At 40.9% G+C, this 23,814-nt stretch overlaps 1 protein-coding gene across 1 annotated transcript; it reads left to right on the top strand.

Annotated features, from left to right (window-relative positions):
- The first annotated feature begins 1,845 nt into the window (after nt 1-1,845).
- Nucleotides 1,846-19,682, top strand: DIPK2A (divergent protein kinase domain 2A). Its single transcript, XM_057376542.1, has 3 exons — nt 1,846-2,592; nt 13,575-13,878; nt 16,345-19,682. Exons 1-3 carry the CDS (start codon nt 1,939-1,941, stop codon nt 16,674-16,676), a joined length of 1,290 nt encoding a protein of 429 aa, XP_057232525.1. The 5' UTR covers nt 1,846-1,938; the 3' UTR covers nt 16,677-19,682.
- The last annotated feature ends 4,132 nt before the right edge of the window (nt 19,683-23,814 follow it).

Genomic DNA, 23,814 nt, shown 5'->3' with positions numbered 1-23,814 from the left:
AAACAGATTTATTTGTTTATGAATTTGCAATGTCAAATACTTTAAGAATGCTACATTGCTGTTGAAAGAGYGTATTAAACTATTTAAATTATTTTTGTACTTTAAAATGTTTTCATCTAGTTGATTCAAATATTCTGTTCAYGTTCAGAAGGATCAAGMTGTTTCCCTCTAAATGAGCAAAKGAGAAAGCTTRAGAAATAAGCAATGCAGAAAAGAAACATTAATTCAGTATATTTGTTTAAATTTGGATTTGTTACTGATTTAATAACTTACAGACTAGATATTGTTARGTGGAAGAAACAACTACCAACATATTAAGACCAAACATGTTTAGCTAGTGAGTTTGGAGTTTATATTTAAAAAAAAAAATCCTTCAGGATCGACTATGATTATTTGAAATATAGCATCGAGCAGTGCATCCCYTAATGAAGACTTGAGTTAAGGGAGATTATTATATATTTATATGTATACTTATTTGGTAATAAATCCACTGGTTTGTAGACTAGAATTTGTTAACAGGATGATTTGACCCTACCAACAGCATTTAACAAGGCATGTTGAATCAGGTATGATCAGTGACAAAATCTCATTATGATAAATAATTTAGACTAGACATAGAAATGTCAAAACACAATACAAAGGGATATCAGTACATGCTAATATAAGTGCATGTACAAGATTCTAGAGACTAAGCACCTAATTTTTTGTATAATGCAAATTAAATTACYCGAAATTATGCAGTCTGCTACACTTCTTTCCCAACGACCATATCCCTACTGCACTTTTGGGACTGAACAGGTAATATATATCAAGGTTGTCTTTAACTTGMGAGCGCACAGTGTCAGAGTAGAATAAAACTTTCACCTTTTTTGTTTTTCTTAATCTCTGTTACTCTGTTCTGTTAGTTTTACAGAACGTTTCGCAGCCTGAGCAGGGACAGGGACGCTGCGGAGAAGCCTCACAGCACGTGAGGCTCATCGTGTGACCGGACCGTTCCCCTCCCGGAGTGGGAACGCGATGAATGCACTTCAAAGGATCAAGTGTACTGTTCCGGCGATAAAACGAGACACATGAACTGCCCCTTGCCAGCACCGGGAAACACARAACTTGTCCTGTGGCACCTGCAAGCCAAGCCGGGACGCGGCGGTACGGCAAGGACTGTGGCGGGACCCGTGAGGGCGGACCCTGAGGCTGCGGCGGCGTGAGGGGCGGGCAGGGATACGCGGGGTGGCGGGGGCAGCACGGCCGTCCCGGGCCGGCCTCGGGCAGGGCGGGYTCCGCCGGCAGCGGGCGAGCACTGCTACCCCGAGCAGGGCGGGGGCGAACACGGCGGGCAGACAGGGACACAGAGACACGGACACCCACACCCACGCACACACACACAAAACATGGCGGCAGCCGCCGCCAGCCCCGCGCCCCCTCCCACAGCGGCTCCAGAGTCCAGAGGGGCCGGGGGCTGAGGGGGCGGGAAGGACGCCAGGCCCCGCCCCCTCCGCGCGCGCCCGCCCCGCCTCCGAGTCCCGCCCCCCGCGCGCGTGGGGGCCCCGCCCCCCGGCTCAGGATGGGGCGGGAAAAGGGGCGGGGCCGCACGCGTCGCGTCGCGTCACGCGCAGCCAACCGCAGGCCGCCGGCGGCGCTCGCGCGAGGCCCCGCCCCCCAGGGCGGGAGGGGAGGAGCCCCCTGGGGCGGGGGGCTCGGCGGCGGCGGGAGCGGCGGAACGGCCGAGCCCGAGCCCCTCCCCGGGGGCGGGTCCGCCCGGGCCCGCGCGCTGCAGGCGCCGCCCCCCCTCCCCTGCCCTCCCCCTCCCCGCCGGCCCCTCAGTAACTTGGCCGCCTTTTATCGGGCGGGCGGCGAGGCGGGGAGTTTATTGGTGCCGGAGCCGCGGCGCGGCCGGGGCGGGCAGCGAGCGCGGCGGAGGGCCCGGCGCGGCCCGGGACGATGCTGCGGCTGGTGTCGCTGAAGTTGGGGCGGCTGTACCGCTACGTGAAGCTGGCGGTGCTGGGCAGCCTGGCGGCGGCGCTGGTGCTGAACACGCACTCGCTGCTGGCCTCGCTGCAGCGCAACGAGCTGTCGGAGCGGCGCTTCCTGCAGCTCAATAAGTGCCCGGCCTGCTGGGGCACCAGCTGGTGCCGCAAGTTCCTCAACGGGCAGCTGCGGCTGGAGAGCTGGGGCCGCCTGCGCCTGCTGGACTTCTTCAACGTGAAGAACGTGTACTTCGCGCGGTACGGSGAGCCCCGCGAGGGCTCCCGCCGCGTCGTGCTGAAGCGCCTGGGCTCGGCGCAGGAGCTCGCCGACATCGACACCAAGATCTGCCGCCGCGCCACCGGCAGGGGCCGCTGCGACCTGCTGCAGGCGCTGCCCGCCACCGAGTTCGCCAGCCTGAACGGCGACGTGCGGCTGCTCACCCCCGGCGCCGTGGAGGGCTGGTCCGACCTGGTGCACTGCCCCTCGCAGCGCCTGCTCGACCGCCTGGTACGCCGCTACGCCGAGACCAAGGACTCGGGCAGCTTCCTGCTGCGCAACCTGAAGGACTCGGAGCGCATGCAGCTCCTCATCACCCTCGCCTTCAACCCCGAGCCGCTGGTGCTGCAGGTAAGCGCGGTCGGCAGTGCCCGGGTGGGTGCCCGCCCCTGCTGGCGCTCYCGGCGCTGCCCGSTCCGGCGGGACCSTCGCCGGGATGGCGMTTCGTGCCCGCGGGCGGGGGCCGAGGGCTCCGGTACACCGGCCCCAAACCCCGCCGGATCGCGGGGAACGCCAGTGGCGCTGTGTGCCCTGACTGACTCCTGCAGAGGTACCCGCGGGGCGGGCTGAGCGGAGGGTCTCCGGTCYGTGCCTCCGGGCAGGAGGCATTTCTTTAGCTCACTTAGCCTGATCAGCTCTCCTCACTCCTTCCTCCCTCAAAGACTGCGTGTGTTTTCCCAGTTTGCCGTCCTCCTCAGGGTTTTAACTCCATCCCCCTCCGTGCTGAGTCTGGTACCGAGCGGTCCCGCAGGAGCTGGGGGCTGGTTCTCTGTTGACTTGAGCCTTTCGCACAGTTCGGTGTTCCACAATTCGTATRTTCCCAGGCAGCTGTGATCCATTTCTTAAGGTTTAGTTTAAGAGACAGTGCATAGAGACATTGCTGCGATGCTGTTGTGTTTTCCTTGTCAGAAACTGACTCGTGCTGTGTCATGTTCTTAATGTGAACTATAGTTACTGCTGGTAAAAAGTAGAAATAGCTATTCGTAGCCCGAAAATAGACCCACAAATAAATGAACAGTGTTCTCAGCAGTTACATAGTTTGTAACCTTTAATTAGGGGTTGTTTGCACACATCTGGAATTTGTGCTTTAGTATGTTATGTAAATTTTTAGGTGAAAAATGTGTAGGAAACTTACTCTGTGGCACCACTCTGTTGCACCACTCAGTTGTTCCATATCTATTTACATGGACAGCTTTTCCATTCTTAACATTATCAAGGGAACTCCCAAGTGTGCCTTTTGCATGTAGGTTTGGAATCAGAACTGTTTTGTCTAACTASTGAACTGTCCTTGCCTTTATTCAGTGTATGATTAAAATAATATTTGCAAATATGTTTTGAAAACATCACTTCCTGATTACTATTAACATCTGTTGTTTCTCTAGTGAGAGGYCAAGAAATGCTCAAAAAGCAGTGCTGCAGGCTTTACCCTCCAGAAAGCTCACCTACTGACTGATTTCTAGAAAATCAATTTATGAACTTAATTACTTAAATATGTTTTTGGATAGTGTGCCTTCTGCCCTTCAGTCTCTCCATTTATGGCTCTTCAGTTTTGTTTGCAAAGTATTTCCAGTTTACTTCTCAGCAGACTTGAGGGTACAGTAAGTCTCTTCTATTTTGCTGTGAAGGTGCTCCTAGACACAGTGAGAAAGGAAACTCCACTTAAGTAAGAAAATCAAAATTACTTTGCTCTACTGAGTGTATTCGGAAATTCTTTGAGCATTGATTTGTTTTGGCTGCATTTCATACAATTTACTTCATTGGTTTTGAGCAGTGGTTCCAACATACTGAGCATAGACCTCGATGGTTAGAAACAGCTCTGTGTTTCTTCATAATTCACGGGGGCAACATATTTTTTACAAAGGGTATGGTAAACTTGCAGCATTTACTGTTATGGGCTGGATTGTAAGCAGTGGGCTGTGGGTTGATTAAGAGCCTTGATTCCTGTCAGCATCTTGAGCAACAGTCAGCAACTGTAGATGAGTCCTAAGATTGTCAAGCAAATCTGTTGAAGAGAAGAAAATCTCGAGTGGACTTAAGGACTCTGCTCGACATTTATCTTATCAAAGGTTGAGAGCAGAGCAGGTCATATTGGTGGGAAGTGAGGCAGCCTTTAGCAGTTCGAAGTGTGGTAAAGCAAGTCTGTCACCTTCTAACAGATCAAAAGTGTTCTGTAGAGTCTTGCAAGTTTTGATATTTAGGCATATCTTGGACAATATTTCTGGGGAGCCTCAGGCCAGCTTTGTGTGCTTAAACACTTCTACTGGTTTCTCCAGAAGAGTTTTTAATTAACTTTGGTAGTAGGTGCCCGAGGTTTGAATACCTTCCCTTAATTAGGAATAAAATATCTAAAATATAKGAATCTGTAGGCACTCTTCCCATTCCATTGTACTTCAGACTCGGTCTCTACCTGAAAAACATGTRAGGAATGGGTAATAGTGTTCTGCAACTCTTGCAACAGGAAGGTGTGAGACACTCTGAGAGGTGATTACTTTCTAGAATTGATAACTACTGAGAAGTAGTTACTTGTACGTAACATTTGTGAAATATTTTACGGTGTAGTTTCTGCAGCATTGATGAAGATAGGTAGTGCTATGGCAATGAACTTTGTATACTTAGGTTAAACATCAGCTGCTTCCCTGAAAGAAAAGAAACCTGCATGATGTCATATGAAGAATCAGGTTTTAATTTAAAATAAATCAATAAATTGATGCATTTAACTCATGTTGTCTGTCACCATAGGGCACAAGGAGAAATACTGCTTGTTTTTGCCTCGAGCCTTTCATGGAACACTACAGTGACTGAGCGCTGTTATTTGTAACAGTTTTGGTTTAGATGTGGAGATAATGTTTAAACACTTGGTGTACTGTGCATTCAAGTTCTGTGTTGCTTAATTGTGTTATAGAGAGATGTAAATAGGCACTGAAWTCAAAGCTTGATCTTTCATTTATAATGGAAAATTCACTGTAGTTGTCTATAAGAGCCAGCGATTTGTGGATTATGAGGCTTTTCATCAGAGACTGGGATTTTAGCTAGAAGCCTATGCAGAATATGGATTATTCCTGAAGTGGTGTTGCTTATGAACTGCATCTTGTCACAACTGATTTACAGYGTCTGCTGTGGGAATTTTTCAGATGGGGCTTTAACCCATATATGATATTACTGTTCAGGGGTTTGTATCAAAAGTATAACACTGCACAGTTTACTATAGGTTACATATCTATTGTAATACTAACTCAGTATTTGTATTTTTTATAACTTTCTTGTTAACCTTCTTTATTCACATTTATTTATTGTGTAGGTGTACACAGGGAAGATCTCAGCCCCTTTTGCCATTTTACGTCATTAAGCAAATGGAATKACAACTKCAGTATTGTTCAAGYACAGTTTRCATWTTTTTTTTKGRKWWTWAAAWWMYWAWTTTTTCTTCYGTAGAATCTTGCTAAACTACCCACTAATTAWATCCTCCCACACTTTTCTGAATCTGAATTCACATCTGAATGAAAGCACTTGCATGCTAAATGTTTAACTTCTGATAGGTTTGGGTTTTTTCCTGTCTCCTCCTAATAGTTGTTTTCTGTAATAAAGGTAAATACTTTTTAGTAAAATGAGGTCAGATATGTAATGAAAATGCTACATCTAAACCAGTATTTTGTGATTGGCATGAGCAGCCTATTTGGACAAAAGCAACAACAAAACTTGCTGCTGGTCCAAGTCACTCAATGATAAATAGTTTTAAATGGTAATCACCTGGAGGATAGGATCTATGCATGACATCCTATTTATAATGGAATATGATGATTGTGTGCATCAAATCCTTGTAAAGACAGGTTGGCCGAAGTTGCCTTAGGAAGAAACAGAAAAAATTAAAACATTAATTGGRTTACAGATTGAGTGCAGTAAGACTGGTCCCTCTTTGCAGAATTCATAGAACCACTGTGGATGTAAGCAGGTTTATCCTTGTCCTGTGATGTTTTATAAACCACCCAGCTTCTAGTCTTGTAAAATAGATGTAGTGGAGAAAGTCTCTTGAAATGTTTTCAGCAGTGATGTCTGCTTAAATAGTGAATGTTTTTCAGCTTTATCAAGTAACTTGATTGATTTTTATCTTCACTTGCGAGTTTGGAACAAAAACTTACTGTTAATAGAACGAAAAAGTGTGATGCCTATTGTTAATTTCTCCAGAGGCCAAGATTTTTGTTTTAGTTTTTGACTCTTACAGAAATTCTTCTGTAGACATACCTCTTATTTTTCATGGAGCTCTGCACTGATCCCTGTCAGGCTTCAGAATTCCTCTTTGGGGGCACTGTGATGGTCTCCTAACAGTTTTGGATAACGGTTCTTGAGCTGCTGCTGTCGTAGCTGATGTGCTGTGAGCCATRGTGTGCAACCACACAGTGTCCAACACATTTTGCCAGTGGCAAAATTTTAAGTTTTGTACTTAAACATGAAAAAACAACAATGCCCCAAGTCAGGGTAACGCAGAGGATTCCTTGTTCTTGGAGTTTGGGAAACTACAGTGTGGCTCAAGACTGCTGAAGAAATTGTTTCTAGATAAGAAAGCTGTTTTTCAGTAAAKTGGTTGTATTTCTCCTAAGATCTTATATTTAGCTGAAAAGACAGTTTACATCTGTCCTGGSAAAATTGATACATAGGCTCTATAAATTGTTGTGGCAAAAGTGCACCTAGGGCTGGTTTTGCAACACTCAATCTTGCCTTTGTTGGATGTGGTGCTGGTTTACAGGGTTGCCAGGTGCCATATRGAAGTGTCAGTATATTTACTATGTTTTCAGTGTYGTGATTTAACCCCAGCTGGAAGCTCAGCCCCGCACAGCTCCCTCCCCTCGCACTGGGATGGGAGAGAGAATTGGGAGAGTAAAAGTGAGAAAACTTGTGGGTTGACATGAAGACARTTTAGTAAGAAAGCAAAGCCAGACAAGGGATTCATTCAGCAATTCCTGTGGGCAGGCAGGTGCTCAACCACCTTCAGGACAGTGGGGTTCCATCACATGGAATGATGACTTGGGAAGACAAATGCTGTCACTCGGATCTGTGTCCCCCCCACTTCTCCTTCCCCCAGCTTCATATGCTGAACACAATGCCATATGGAATGGRATATCCCCTGGGTCACTTGGGGTCAGCTGTCCTGCTGTGTCCTCTCCCAGCTTCTTGTGCACCCCTATTCCCTGGCTGGTGGGGTGTGGAGCAGAAGAGGCCTTGGCTCTGTGTAATCACTGCTCAGCCATAACTTGAAACATCCCTGAATTATCAATGCCATTTCCAGCACAAATCCAAAACACAGCCACATACCAGCTACTACAGAAAAAAATTAGACCAGCACAGAAAGCAAACTTGAAATTTGYACGCATACTTTGCTATTAACAGAAAATGTTTGCACGTAACAAAGATTTTTTCAAACTGTAGAAGGTATCTGTCATTTAAATCCAGTGTGCATTAATGCAACTTTGTTGTGAGCTGTAACTTTTAACAGCCTGTTTAAATGAAGATTCTTCAAAGAATAATGGTGAGCATTTGTGGCTTGTATGTAAATTACAAGTCTCAAGGACTTTTATTCCTCAGGCTCTTAAGAAATATACCAGTCTCTGTGTGCCAAATAGCAGTATTTCTGCATTTTTAATAGACTCTGTAAATCATTGCCCCTCGCTCAGATATGGTTTTTTTGCTTTCTAAATGCTTAAGCTTAATGACTATTCTTCTTGCAACTTCTGATCATTCTTGTTTTTTTGTGGGGAAAAAAAACCAAAACAAACCCAACAGCTGTATCTCCATTCGCAATATAATTACTCTGCATGAGCAGTCTGTTGCCACATAACCTAAAATTCTTCTGGTTGCTCTACATGCCATCATTGGGCTTTCTGTTTTGTTTTGTTATGGGAAGAACAATAGTTGACATCTGGCAAACATATATTAAAACTTTAAAAGATCAGTTTGAAACAATTTCTTGCACAGAATTCACTCAAGGTAGCAATTTAGCCAAATGTTCCACAGACTCTTTTTGCTGATCCATACAYAAGAAGTAAATGGGCAAATGTTCTTGCTTGGGATTTCTCTATTTTCTATTGTTCTATTCTAAATACAGTGGTAGAATGTAGAATGGCAATTCAGTTGTAATACTTGATGCCTTTTAAACTTGCTTTATTACACAAGTTGGTGTGTCTGATGCATAATTCTGATGCCATAAACCAAGTAGTGGATTTAAGGCAGTTGTCTGCACTACCTGACATGTCCTTGAGTGGACCTATGTTACTGAAGTCCTGGCTCACACAGATACTAAGATTTTAATAGACTGAATTCCCATTGTGARCCTTTTTAAAAGGAACAAGAAATTATTCCTTGTTGAATTAAGATTGAGTGSCATCATGTTACAAGAATGTTCCACTGATTTGGTTGTACTGAAAACTGAAGAATCATTTTTTGTAGTGACATTGTCTGTATTAGACCACAACTGGCTTCTACTTGTCATGTTATCTGYCATATTTAATTATGTGCCTTAAATTATCAAAACTGTTTTCATCCTTCTTTCTGGTGWAAGTTCCCTTTAGTGAAAACATGTGGGGTAAATTATAAGGGATATTTTAAAAGAGTCTAGAAGTTCATGAAGTTATTGTGGAGTGTATATTGTGATGAATGGCTGTTTGAATTTAAAGGCTGCTGGGAAGTCACTATACAGACTTAAATAGAATTACTCYTGAGAAATTCTCACTCTTGCAGTTTTCAGTAGCACAAAAATGTTTGTTTTCCCACATTCAAAACCTTGTAATACCGATATTGTTCTGGTATGTCAAGATGTATGGGGGGAGTTGTGTTTTACTTCCCCAAATTAAGTAATTGAGGCTTTATTTTAATCTCTAATTTTKCAAAGTCACTAAAAATAAGGCCATCTCTGCTAGGACTCCTTTACAGTGATATATTCGAGGCTTATAACTGATGAGACATAAATACCCAGTGATTGTTTTCATCTGTTGCAAATTTAATCTGAACAAACTTTTATGCACTGCAAAGTAATCTGAACAAGTGGCAACCAATAATGACATTAAACTTGTTTTACTATTTCTTAAATTTAGYCATTGTTCATTAATTTATTTGAAAAAGAGCCATACTTCTGCTGACATTGTGAAACGCAAATTCTACAGCTGACGTGTTCAACTTAGTAATTGAGTATTWAGAGTTTTGTGTATTTTTGTCCTAAAGTATGTCAGTTAAGCCTGGTATGTACCTCTTGTTGGCATGAATTGTTTGTAGTAACTGGCTGAAATGTAGTCACACTGAACAAAAGTCAAATAAATGAAAGAAACATGGTTTCARTGGGAACACTAATATTTGGAGTACTCGAATCCACTCTTCCTTCTGTGTGTGTAGGCTATATATGTATAACTTCTGTGGGAGTTCTAGGTAAATGTCAAATGATGTGGCATATAGTTGARAATKAAATGGYTTTCATTGTACTCACTAGCATTCAAAAAACATTTGAATCGATATCTTCCAGAATCAGTTCTTGACAAAGGAGGGAGGCATCTGTATTTAGACTGTGCATTTTAACCTCCTTTGATCATTATTTTAACCTCCTTTTGACCATTATTGTAAAATCTGCTCTCCAGCTCTTCGTGCTTCTGGAGCTTTACTTCTTTGCCTTGGTGACTAATACCAAATTCTTCAGGGTCCTACGGAGAGAAGTCCCCACTCTCTTTTGTATATGTTTTTTAAAATTTCATCACAAATAAGGTGTAGCTTTTTGTTGGGCAGGTTTTATCTGGGCTGTTTTTTTCTGAGCTGGAGCTCGCTTCATGCAAACATTGGAGGTGACATAAAGAGCATCTTCTTGAATGGTTTTGGAAATTAAAAGCGTGGYTTTTAGTGGTACAGTGGAACATAAATGTCAGTTGTTACTTGAATGGGTTTGGCTTTTTGGCTTTGATTATTAGGATGAATTATATGCTTCATTATGATAAACTAATATTCTTTTAAGTGTTTAATTCCAAAGAGATTTGTGTTATTGCAGAATACAATAGGCCTTATCAGCCTCAAGCTGGTGAGTCTTCACTGCATGATCTAATTCACAGCTCTGAACAAAAGCCACTGGCAGATTTGTGTATCTTCSCAGGTTTAGACAGATGGAGGTGAGGAAGACAAATGCACTGATAGTGTTYTGTGCTTCAGTGAAGTGATAAATTTGCTCTGTTAATTCTTAATATTTACTCTGATACTACAGTGTATTTTTTGAAAGGCATAAATACAGTATTATTCTTTCAGGAACAGCATGTCCATTGTCCCTTTGACAGGGTTTGTTTAGGTTTTTAAGCCYTGCTTAGAGAGATATCTTGGAGCTACACTAATTAGAGCAAGCAAAGGGTGTTGTGGGGATGCATCACTGGGAATGGAGGTTGCAGAAGTTTTTKGCATCTGTACTATTTTCCATCTTTCCTTTAGAAGTTTGTCCATATTTCTCTGAATACAGAAAGACAACAACATTAATGAAGGCAAACTCACTAATCTACCTGTTTATAGTTTTTGATCTGCATTATTTTATTTTAAAACACTTGRAAAAGTTTGTCTGTGGTTTCCATGGCATTTATGTATCTGTTCACACATAAAATGTGAGTGGGTGCATCAGAATCAGATTCTTTTGTCAAATAGCTGTTTCTGGTTTTGAACAAGAGCTTAGTTTCACCTGATYGTCAAATGCACATTTTTTAGTCTGCAAATAGCATATTGAAGTACAAAATTATTTAATTAAGTATTTAGACTACTAATAATTTGGGAACTAAAATAAAATCTAAAACTAAGTTATGCATTATTCCACAGAAATCAGATTTTTGGCAGTGATGGTTTTTGCTTCTAAATGCAACTTGTTCATGGAAAACATGTTTATTAATCATACAAATTTGTCTGTTTCTTACTGGCTTTCAAAATTTTCATATATGTACAGAAAAATCCTTGTGTTCAGTTAGCTGCACTTTCCTCTTAGAAAACAGCCTTCAAAATAGAATAGTACAGAAAGTTACAAATCACTGCTTGCAAAGACAAGAGATSTGCACTTCAATTAATATTCTTGTCAAATTCACCAAGTGAATATAAAAACTGCTGAATGAGGTACTTGTACATATTTTTATCCCCTTCTTCAGCTACTGACTTGGGTAATGAAGTGTAGATGTGGCTGTTACATGCCAGTTGGAAGGGAGCCAAAGCAGAGATGTTGTTTGTACATGTGCAGATGTTGGCAGGATTCCCCGCACTCCTGTTGTCAGAAGATCTTTTTATTGCCACAGTGTTATAAATGTCTGTGACAGCATGGCGTGCAGATATTCTGCTGGTAACGTGAAGGTGTGCACTTCTGAAGAAACCAGACTGCTCCTAGAACTTGTTGTCTGAAATGAAATTCAGTGTACAGTGTGCACGAAGCGTAATAGATGCGTTTGGAAGATCAGTGACTGACGCTGTATTTTGAAAATCAGTTTAATCCATTACATAAATCCCTGCTGCYGCTGGAAAGGGAAAGTCCTCTTAGCTCCTTCCCTTTTCTGCACTCTGCTGTTGGGGCCTCCTCTGTTCCTCTCTCCAGTGCAGTCCTAGCGTGAGGTGGTGATGTGATGGTGCGGATCAGGCTCTGATCCAAGGGAGCACCAGCCTGGCAAGAACTAGCTGTCTTGCTTTCCTAATGATGTGCAGGGCATTGAAAAGAGTGTTTTTGGTGTGTTGGGACTGAGGGACACGGTTTGCTTCCAATGGTAGCACATCCTTCGCCAGGTTCAGCTGTGTGGTTGGATTTGTGTTTGAAAAGGGGGGCAAAGTCATAAGCAGGGCAGGATTGGAATAGAGAAAACGAGAAGGGTGGAAAAGAAAAGGCCTGGGGTGGTCCAAAGTAATATTTAAATAAAAATACTTATGCTTCTTTGAATTGAGTGCTGATAAAATGCAGCAATATGAAAATGCCGTGCACAGTTGGTGAAATAAGTTAAGCCTGTGTTTAGCAGGAAATGTAATCAGGTAATTTTCTCCAATTCAAAATAGAGGAGTTTATGTGATGTGAGTAAAATAAATTCATTTGATAAGTAACAGCCACTTCTTGCTTTGTTTTTATCCMGGACTGAATACTGTTACGATAAATGCATATGAAATATCCCTTTGTTGGCATTTATTGATGCCACAGCCTTGCTCTTGTAATATTTTGTTTAGAATAAGTAAGGAATACTGAACTAGCACACACTTGAGTTGCTTGAAGGCTATTTTGTTAATCACAAAACGAAGTGAAAAAAACTCCAAAACCCTCCTAACTGTGCAATGTGACATTTGACTTGGCCTGAACTRGTGGATATTTGGCTGTACTTACTACCTTCATTAATTGCCCTGAATCCTGCAGGTGAATAAGCCTGGAGGCTGGATAATATCTTCCCTATTGCATGGTAGATTTATTAATATGGATCTGATGTCCTTTTGCCCAGCCAAGGGGGGTGGTTCTTTGCAGTCGTAAATATGGTTACTTACCCAGAAATTRTTTTCTAGGCTTTGCCACTTTAGAGTGCAGCTTGATGGCTTTTGGCATAAAAATGGCAAACTATGTAAATTATAAAAATTAATTATGATTTTAATTTCTTCATGTGTACCATATAGACAAGGTTTGTTATGTTAGGCACCTCTTCCCTGTCTGGTCTTGTAGTTCAGATGTGTTCTGCATGATGTGTTTCCTTCCAGTATCTTGGCCCAGTTTACCATAAATGCTTTCTGCCATTGTGGATTCCAGGAGGTGTAAAGCTTTCATTCATCCTGAAACTCACCATGCTAATGACCCAGCTATGGTAAAACCTTTGCTATATCATTGCTGCAGAATTGAGCATGAGTTGTKTCTGGTGATATGGTAGCAAGGTACTGCACGAGGAGGGATCATGGGCACATGGTGATAGCTCATAACAGTTAAAATTGGTGTACATCATAGTCTTAGAGTGCTAACTTCTATAAATTTGGAATTGTTAAAATTATTRAATTAGTGCTTTTGTAGTTTCTTCCCATTGCATTCCTATTTGACATTCCTCCATAGTCTGGAGGGTACCTTTTAAGTGCTCATCTGTTCATATTGAAGTCCTAGGGCACATTCAGCACAACTGAAGTAGGAAAACAATGCTGGTGTGTTCTGGGTTGTTTTGTGCTTGTAGTGTGTCATTTCCATTCAACATTTTGTGTTGTTTTCCCTTTCCCTTCAAAATTTATAAATACATGGATTATAGAGTTAATGGGTATTTACAACTTTCTCTTCTAAGTTTTATTGAAAAGCCTCTTGAAATCTAAGCTGTTTTATATTAATTAATTTTTTTTATATGCAGAGTTTTCCATCTGATGAGGGTTGGCCATTTGCAAAGTACTTGGGAGCATGTGGAAGAATGGTGGCTGTCAACTACGTGGGAGAAGAGCTGTGGAGTTACTTTAATGCACCATGGGAGAAACGAGTGGATCTGGCCTGGCAGTTAATGGAAATAGCTGAGCAGCTGACAAATAATGACTTTGAATTTGCACTCTACCTCCTTGATGTCAGCTTTGACAACTTTGCAGTGGGACCAAGAGATGGGAAAGTTATCATTGTAGATGCAGAAAACGTCCTGGTAGCAGACAAAAGGTTGATCAGACAGAGTAAGTGTCTTCTTTCTCACCTCACACCCCATGTGTCTCACTTCTTTCTCTGCAATATTTAAAGTATGTGTGGTTGCTAAATACATACTTTGTTGGTTTTGCAACCAGACTACTAATTAACAAACTAATTAGCTTTTTTCTGCAATTAGACTATTAATTAGCTTGACCAGTTTGTCGAATTCATGATGTGTTGAGCATACCTGGACACTTTTAAATGGTGTAAACCTGCATAAAGGAAGAGGTGGGGTGGAAAGAGCAGGTGTGGGCTTTGGGTGTGTTTGTAGAGGTGGATGGGCAGATACATAGATAAGCAGCCTGGCTGTCTTGTCTAGCTTAGCTAAGAGAGAGAGGTTCCTCTTGTCTTTTCCAAGCACCTAAGTAACAATGAAAGTCCTGGAATTCTATTTTCYGTGGATGACAAAACAGTGTTAGTGCCTGCTTTGCCTTAGTCCCACAGCCTGACTTTGGTTCAGTGGTTCCAGTTGGTTCTCTACTGTAGGAATGGATAATTCTAGTGCTGTTTCCAAATTAATTTTCTTTCTGCCAGCTGTAAAAGCTCAAAGCAGTGGCAGCAGGAGAGGTGTTTGACAAAKTGGCATCACACAGGTTTATATTCTTTTTGAGTTTATAAGGAAAATGCACAGAGCTAAGGGCTGGAAACATTGAAGGTGAAACCTTGGAATCTACAGAAGTTCATGGCAACAGGCCAAGTGATTCCAGTTTGCTTTGGGTGAATGCATTTTTTTAGGCTTCATGTTTTGTGCTGMAGAGTTTACTTTTTAACTGAGTTTTTCTATCCACACATCTTTCTACAAGGAAGTGTGTTTTGGGGTTGTTTGGTTGTGTTTTTTTATTAGATTTATTATACATTCTCAAGCAGCTTAGATTAAAACTGTGCAGGCCTACCAGGAAAACCTTTTAGTGTATTGGATATCCAGTACATTTATTTTAGAACTCTTTTCTTTCCATTCCTTTCTGTTCTGTTCCTTTCCTTCCTTCTTAAAATAATATTGCTGAAGGCTTTTGTTTTTTGAGCATGTCTGAATTACTCAGGCAGAAGGATGTCCAAATGAACTCTGAAAATGTTGATACGTACATGAAACAGGAGCGAGTAGCTTCTTGCAGAATGCTGCAAGTGTCACACATCTCTTGTCTCAACAAAGATTTTGGTGTGTGATTTCTGATCTCACAATWAAGAACACAGGGAACAAATGAGGACACAGGGAAGTTCTTAGTTTTTGTATAAACTTGACATTTAATCCTGTTTCATGAATCTTTTRGAAAGTTCCATTAGACAATCTCTGCCCRGAGTGATTAATATGCCTGTTTAGAYATTTCAGTATGTACCTTCYGTCCAGTTGCATTGTACAGTAGTACTGAATTGTACTCTGTATGGGATATCATATTGGAGTTTGCTGAAGCCCTTTTTTCCCATTCTCCTTTGCWGGCTTTTTTTTTCCACATTGAATTTACTGTAAATTCTACAGCTCGTACATCATGTTTTTAGAGTTTTAGCAGTCATGCTTCAGTACACTTTTTTTTTCTGACCTGACTCTCAGTGTGCCATGAATGAGAAGACTGTCTTTACAGAGACTGGACAAGCAGAGATTAATTTTTTCCTTGTACCTCCCACTGCTAAGAGAGGTCTGCAAAGCTACTCCATGATAAGAACCTCTTCTCAATGCTGGCAGTAGTCTTAAGATGAAAGTTTTGTAGCAAAAAGTTGTAAGAACTCAGGAGATCTCACACTTACTAACCTTTTAAGTGTTACTACTGCATAAGGTATTTTATGTAAATCAGGTTTTAAGTTAAAGCTGTGACTTTAGGAGAAGGGTTTATGCATGTACGTGTATGTAAATGCCATTTACTTGGCTAAATTTTACTTTCTTCAAAGATTATAAGTAACACATCTGCTCTTTTAGATTCTTTCTGGTTGCTGCCATGCAAAAGTAAGAAGATAGTTTCAGAAGTTCATGGCAATTACTTTGCAGTGTTGTTTTAGTCTCTGGTAGACCACTTGGCAGCAGTAGTTTCCAGGGCAACTGGAGAAATCAAATCTGTGTTGCTAAAATAAATCATGTAGCTTGTTTGCTTTTTCCCTCAACTTTGGCTGTAGATGGTTCTCTTGTATTTGCTCATGCTATGTTTTTCCCTCTGGGTTTGTGTGAATGTAGATTTCATGTGTTTACTCTGCTGCTTCTTTTGCTTTCCTTCTTTCCTATCTATTTTTTCCCTCTTTCTTTCTTTCCCTTATTTTTTCTTTTGCCAGGACCATTTCAGCTGAACGATGTATCRGACTGTCAATGCAGTTTTAGGCTAGAACATTTGAGGATTTATCGAAACAAAATTGGTTTGTAGTTTAAATATTACCAGTTCACTGTGTATTGAGCTTCTGATTGCATTCAGACACACGCTGTCTTTCCTCCCCTCTCTCACTTGTTTTTACTGTGTCCTTACATTTCACAGATAAACCTGAAAACTGGGACGTGTGGTACGAAAGCAAGTTTGATGACTGTGATAAAGAAGCTTGTCTGTCCTTCTCTAAAGAGATTCTTTGTGCTCGTGTCACTGTGGACCACAAYTATTACGCCATTTGCCAGAACCTTTTATCCAGACATGCCACGTGGCGTGGCACTTCGGGGGGRCTCCTGCACGACCCCCCAGCTGAGATTGCCAAAGACGGGCGCCTGGAGGCCCTGCTGGATGAGTGTGCCAACCCAAAGAAGAGATACGGGCGGTTCCAAGCCGCCAAGGAACTCCGGGAATACCTTGCACAACTGAGTAACAACGTGAGGTAGTCCACAGTGAAATTCTTCTGCAACACTGGCTAAAACACTATTGCAAAGACACATAGAAAAAAGAAATTTTGGACTCGTGTGTTAAAAAGAGAGAATAAAAAACACTAGTTTATCAGTTTTCTAAATACTGTAAAAAATAGAATTCTATGGTGTTATAATGTTCCTTTGCAAACAAACAAGGTACTTACTGAATTAAAACTTGAGCTACTATTGACTGTCTCCCTAACTGTTTAAAAGGGAGTAGGTCACAAAAGACTGTGATAGCTTAATTGACAGCTTGTGTGTCAAAGGGTACTTTACATAAAACTGCATTAGTGTCACAGTTTTGTGAAACTGATGTTCTTACTTGGAAAGTCAAGTTAGACTGGTGGCCTGTTTTAAAGGCCTTTTTCCTGACATCATTGTGTCATTTTTGTGTTTGTTTAAACACCTTGAAGTGGCATTTACATCCAGGTAAAGCTAGCTGTCTGCATTGTTTCAAACTGAACAGGCTTTCATGTTAATGCTGTGCAGAACATTCCTACTGTGAGTGCAGGATTCCCAAGTTTACTGTCTRATTTTAGGGGGTTTTACACTGTATTTTACTATGCTTAGACATTGTGGTTTGTTTTTTTAAGATCATCGTGAACTCAAATCTCACTTGAACTAACATTCATTTAATGTCTTCTGTGGTTCTKCCATTGGAAATATCACTTAATGTAACTGTTGTACAAAACTTGCCCTTCATGCCAGTGTGAGCAAACTCTTTAATTTTAACAGATAATTTGAAAATTGGAAAGACACTACAATAAAACCATCTGTATTAATTTAAATCGGGGATAGAAGATTGACTGAAAAGAAAAATTCACTAGTCCGGTGTAGTTAAGCATAAGCCAAAGAAAGTGGTTTTGTTTATTAGTTTTTGAACATACAGTAAAAACAAAAGTGCTATACTGTAGTGAAGCTAATTTTCAGAATTCGGATGTTGATGGTCCTTGGTTACTTTCTGAAGAACTTCTGAAACTGTGTACTAATGCTAGAGAAAATGCTAATTTGAATAATGATGTCTAGCAGGTTAGCAGTTTGTTTTGCACCCTTCCCAATTTTGTTGAATGGAATTGACTATTCATCTTTTGGTTTACTGGTAAGCTGTACTCACTCTAGGTACCTTTCCTAAACTAAGTTTGACTATTCCCAGTGCAGTTAAAATTGACTTGTTGAGGTTTGTGTAAATATGGAGTTGTTCTCATAAATTACRGTTTTTATAAAAGCCTCAGTTACTGCTACAAGAGCTCACTTGAAAGTTTGCTCCTCAGTATTTGCTTTTGTTTTGGTTTTTTTACAACTACTATGCTTCATTTTCCTAAAGTTTTATTTGTAYAAAGATACTCTTAGGAAATGTATGCATATTACTTCTTGTAACAGTAATGAAGGAAATGAATATTTCTTAAATACCTGTATAAAACACTATTTTGTACAAGCTAAACATAATTCTGAGCAAGGTAATGTGTGCTACTTCCAAGAGCAGAGCTGGTCTGTCTCCTGTACTGCATCAAAAGCCTGATGGAAACTTTGCAAGTGAAAATGGCAAACTCACTGACTTGCCCTTCTTTCTCAAAGCTCAGAGTGGAGCCATGTAGAGATGCAGAGTGCTCTTTGATTTCTTATATTTTGAGGACATGGTTTAGTGATGAGCATGGTGGTGGTGCTGGGTTGTGGTTGGACTTGATGATCTTAAAGGTCTTTTCCAACTTTAATGATTCTATGATTAAGGGTATTTTAGAATTGAAAATTCTCACTCTTAATTCATCATTGCCTCTAGTCTTAATTTGTTCCCAGTCCTTGCCTTTTTTTTTTTTCTGAAGTTAGAATGCCCAGTGCAGCTTTTAATTTTAACTTCTGCCCTCATTTGAACAGTTTTATGTGCCTGTTCTGGCACAAGCTGTTGGAGAAGCTTCATGTTATTTTTCTTCATAAAATCCATTTATTTGAAGGAAAGAGACTAACCCTCAGACTAGGTACTACCACTCTACCATAAAAGCCTTGACTTACCACTACAGTTGATTTTTAAACATCTACCACAYTTCCCAAAGAGTGACTGGAGTATGATTGTTGAAGTTGTGAAAGAAACAAACACTGCCAGTTACTAMTTGAGACAGTTCTGTAACTGTCAGAATGTTCTGTTAGATTTTGTTTGGGGTTTAGTCCCTCCAGAAACAAGTTACTAAAGCTGATTGTAAAAGGAACTTGGAATTTAGAACAAACCCCAAAAACCCCCTCTACAACAAAAACACTACAGGGAAAACATTGTGGAGAGCAATAAATCTTGTTCCATTTGCACCTGTCAGATATTTATTGTACAATAACAATTTATATTTTTAGTCATTGCCCATTATTATTGATGAACATGGTGAAATATTTTTGAATGAGATGTTTGGGGTTTGTATGTGCATTAAAATTGTCCTTTTGTACTGTAAGTTACTGTTTGTTTGGAATATTTTATCAAAACTGTCTCCCTGTGCCTTTATATTACAAGAAAGTTGTTTCTGCAACTTCTAATGATATTAATAAAGAATACTTTAAGAACCTCATCTCAGATACTCATTTTCAGATCAGTAAGTCTTCTAGGATTGATTCCAGTGGAATTTACTAAATATTCATCYTTTGGTTTACCAGTAAGCTGTACTCACTGTCGGTACATTTTCTTGAACTAAGTTTAACTATTTAACTATTCAGTTAAAATTGACTTGTTGAGGTTTGTGTAAATTTGGTAGTTTCACATATTAAAGAATTTTTTTACTGTTACAAATTAATTTTCATTTTCACTGTGTGAAGAAGAGCCTACCTCCATCTGGAAAGGGCATGGAAAAAYAATGACCAGAATTCTGACAAAAAGATACTGGAAGAATATTGCTGGAGAATTGAATGAAGGGAAACTTGCTGACTTCAGTGCCTCACACTAGGAAATTGTAATTGAGACAGCCCAATAATGGGCCTAATTATTTCACTTCTTGTAGAATATCAGGAGCAGTTCTAATTGTTTATTTAGACACGCTCATTTGAGCAACTCTGCTKTGAGATGGTTGAGCTTAGCACACTYATGCTCGCTTTCCTAAGGGTAAATTCAGAGCTCTGGCAAAAAGCAGATTTAGTTGTCAACAACTTTTAAGAGTTGCTCTCTTTATCAACAGCCAGCACACTTAGTGAGGAGTGGAATTTGTACAGTGAGTGCACACAGCTACAGGAATATGGCGAAGCACGCTCTGGGTTTTAGTCCTGACATTCACATCTTACTTTTTATCCCGTTCTAATATGAATCAATATACTTAAAAAAAAAAGTCTTGTTTAATTTGCTCACTGTTTATTAAAATCAAAATGTGTAAACACCAGGCACCTCTCTATTTTTAGAGGTGATTTAGAGGAAGGTGAGACTTGACAAAGGTTGGGAAAACACATTCCTTCTCAGACCACGTTCTTACATTCTTCGACTTGGATGTTCTTGGTTGTGTTTATTTTTGTTGTTGGTGATGTTTTGTTTAAAAACTTCCTAGTTTACAAAGGAGGAGAACTTGACAGGGAAGATAAAACCAGTTTAATAGCTATCCCTTCAGCTGTTTGCCTTCCTGTYCTGCTCAGCTGTACATACTTTTGCAGTTCTCCCCAGTCTCTCTTGTAGATGCTGTCAGCAGTCCATTACAATATTTTCCTAATTATTTTTCTAATTACYTCTTTTCCCCAAAGGTATTACACAAAAATTCATATTAGGGTTATTGTTAACGTCTTCCTAGAAGAGGTGGTATTTTGCCTCGGCCACATAGAATTATGTGTACATACSTATTAAATTATGTTTGTCTTTGATCTTTATGTATCCTGTTTATTTTCAGCATAATTCAGCACTATTATAGTAGAAATAGACTGGATTTGCTYTCTGCTAACATGATCTTTTTTTCTAAATCGTTAATTGGCAATTGAAATAGAAGTATTAGGGTCATTCACTCCCTGTTCCTTTCAGCACGGAGGGGTTTGGGTAAGAAGCAGCTGGCTGGTGGAAGTGTGGTGGTGTTCACTRTTTGAAATGTGAAAACCCTGTGGAAGAACAGCCCAGCCCCGAGTGTTACATGGCACTTACTACGGTGTCCACCTGCCCCAGGGCCAAATGTGCTATCAGGAATGGTTTGTATGACTTTGGTAGAAATTCTTTGCTTGTGGACAGAGCTGTCTGAATTGATAAAGTTTTGTCACGTCTTGGCTGCRTTATCCAGGTGCTTGACCAGTGAGTGAGGTAGGAAGGAGACAAAAGCTGAGGACATCTCTGCCCTGAGCAGGGCACTCTCCCCTGGCACTGCCCTCTGCCCCTTGGGGGTCGTGGTTTCCCTGCAGAGCCCTCGGGTGCAGGGGCAGCAGACTCTGGCAAAGCCCTGCACCWTCAGTGTGTGCAGTGTGACACTGCTTCAGCCTGACCTGGGCCTTTCTCCCCATGGAGCTGCAGTGTGTGCTCAATCAGCTGAGGGAATTTGTGTCTCAGGGCTTGGAAGACATTTGGTGAGCATGTGGGTAAGAGCTGCTGGCARGGAACCTGCTTCATGTGTATCAACACTGCTCTGCGACCAAACCAACACCTGGGAGCAGCAATAGGATCGAGAGATTCATTTCTGATCTGATTTACTCCTTCCAAATAGGGTTGATGTAAACCCAGACTCTGAGAACTAAATGTGTTCTTCACTAGGCAGAAYGAGGACCCTGCATTTTGGCTGAGCTTCCTCAGAGTTCCGTTTATATATTACTTGTTTTTGCTAAAGTCATACTCAAATTTATCTGTATATACAAATGCATATCTATGTATATAACATTTATGTGTATTTAGCATAAATGCTGTTGCAGAATTCAGMTTAGACCTCAGATACTCAACTACTGATACTTTATTCATTTGAAGTGTTTTATTTGTGGAAAGTCTGATAACATAATTTCCCTGACTTCCAGTCTTTATCTATGTGACTTTGTTCACCAGATCTGATTTCTTAAGGATGTGAAACCTGATCTTTTACTGATGTTAATTTGTCACCAGCTATTACTTGGAACAAACTAAGAATCTTCMTATTCTTAAGCTATTTTCAAGTTTAAATTTTTGATTTGCAATGTGATAAATAAGCTTACAGGCCACTGTTGCATTTATATTTTGGTGCCTTACTGAAAARGAACTGTGGTTTCTGATTGTTTTGGTAGTTACAAAGGTGTTTTGATTTGGAATACTCTTACAGACTTTTAGATATTTTGTTAGTACTGTAAGAGAAAGATTGCAGCTCTGGCTTTTAGATGTCCAGCATTCTCAGCAGAGTCCATCACAGGAATTCTGAAATGCTCCCACAAGGACCACATCTCTTGTAATTCACTAGATACACAATTGCGGCAGACTGTTTCTTTTGATRCCTGGATTTTTGAGACATGAGAAGTTGTAACCCATTTCCCTTAAGGCAAAAGCATTCTGAAAAGGAGAAAATATAGGTGATTTTATGTTGTATCTTTTGTTATACATTATTCCATATTTGTCTGGACTTCAACTGATTACATTTTGTGAGATGAATCTAATTATGCTGCCTTTATAATGTTAAAATCTTGCAAAATTCACTTTTTAGCAGTTTGTATTAGTGCCTTCTAAATAGAATTTTTAAATTTTAATGCGATGTATTTTCATAAATAAGCAKTAATTACAAACATTTTTGCCAAGTGTAACCACATTTTTTATATTAATAATTGTTTCTAGATGCTTCTTTCTGGTTTTGGGCTAGCAGTTTGTTTTGTACACTGGRCTTTGGCTGCCCACCAACACCATCACTCGTATCACACTGGATTTACCCAGGAGGCACTCTTTTTCTGCTGTCACTGATATTGATGTGCAGTATGGATCCAATTGCAGTTCCACAYGCAGTAGTGTATGTTCCTGGTCTCCAGCACTGCTCTTTTGTGCTAGATTGTGGTAGATTATCAGAATTTCTCTSTTCTACAAACAAATAAACCAAGTGCTGCATTGTTGAGGTCCCAGTAGACAAGCCACAGTCTGAGGTGTATTGGTGTGAATTGAAAGTGACTGGTAAGGTTAAAAAAAAAGTGGGTTAATGAGAAATATACAGAAGCAATGAGTTTTAAGTTAAACTCTCGCTTCACATGCATTGCAGGCAGAGTGAAGCATGTTTAAAATAACTCACACACTGGAAAGTCATTCAGAGAGAAGAGCTTTTGTTCCCCTGAGCCACACATGGTAATGTGCGTGTGGTGTACAATGATATCAGCTTATGAATTGCAGGAAGAGCAGGTATTGGGGCATCAGGATCTGTTTTTAAGATTTATTTGTGCTTAATATTTAGCAAAAAGAAAAGAAGTATAATTAGAAGAYCATGAGCCAGGGTAAGATTTTTTTCTTCTGAAGAAGAAACAATGAAGGGAGGATGTTTGCTGAAATAGCACCTCAGTCCAGGCAGCTGACAGATGTCTGCAGAAGGAAATCTGTTCAGCAGCTCATGATCATCCTGTGCTCCTCGTGGGTGTTGATCTTCTGTTCTACTGATCGCATTTTGGCAGCTGTTTTCTGCTTTGCATTCATGAGCCAGGATAAATTTGAGTTGTGCTGTTCCTGTCCCACTGACTCAGGAGCCTCAGGCCCAGCGTTGGTGGCGCTGGTGGCTTTTGGTGCAGAGTTCTGCAGGAAGGGCAGAGGGYTTCACCTCCACAGCCTCCAGACTGCAAAGGCCACGGGGGAAATGTCCTGGTTCAGGCTGAGTGAAGTGGGAGCTTGCCAAAGGAAGCCATGGGGCAGCTCATCAGGTACCAGTCGAAAAGAAAATGGAGTTTAACTATGGGGATAGCCATACACCTTGGAAAGTCTTTTGCAATTCCTGTGGCTGGACTGAGCCCAGGGAACTTTTTCTCCACCAATATCAGAGGATGTAATTCACAGTGGCTGAAAGGCATGGTCAGATGATTCCCCTAGAGGCAAACCACTTAAGAGTACTCAGACCATATGTTTGTAATTCAAATATCTGTGTTATTTAATGTTATATTTATTGAAGCCTATTMTTCTCTAGGCTTTTGTTAAGGCCTCTGGATTCTTGCTAGTTGTCCTACTTAGAGACAGCCAAGTAGCAAACCACAGGGGAAAACAAAA

This window comes from Malurus melanocephalus, unplaced genomic scaffold, assembly GCF_030028575.1.
Source record: "Malurus melanocephalus ecotype Western Australia unplaced genomic scaffold, MMel_1.1 scaffold_281, whole genome shotgun sequence".
NCBI lineage: Eukaryota > Metazoa > Chordata > Aves > Passeriformes > Maluridae > Malurus > Malurus melanocephalus.
Note: the sequence above shows the minus strand (reverse complement) of the source record. Positions and strands in the feature narration are given on the sequence as shown.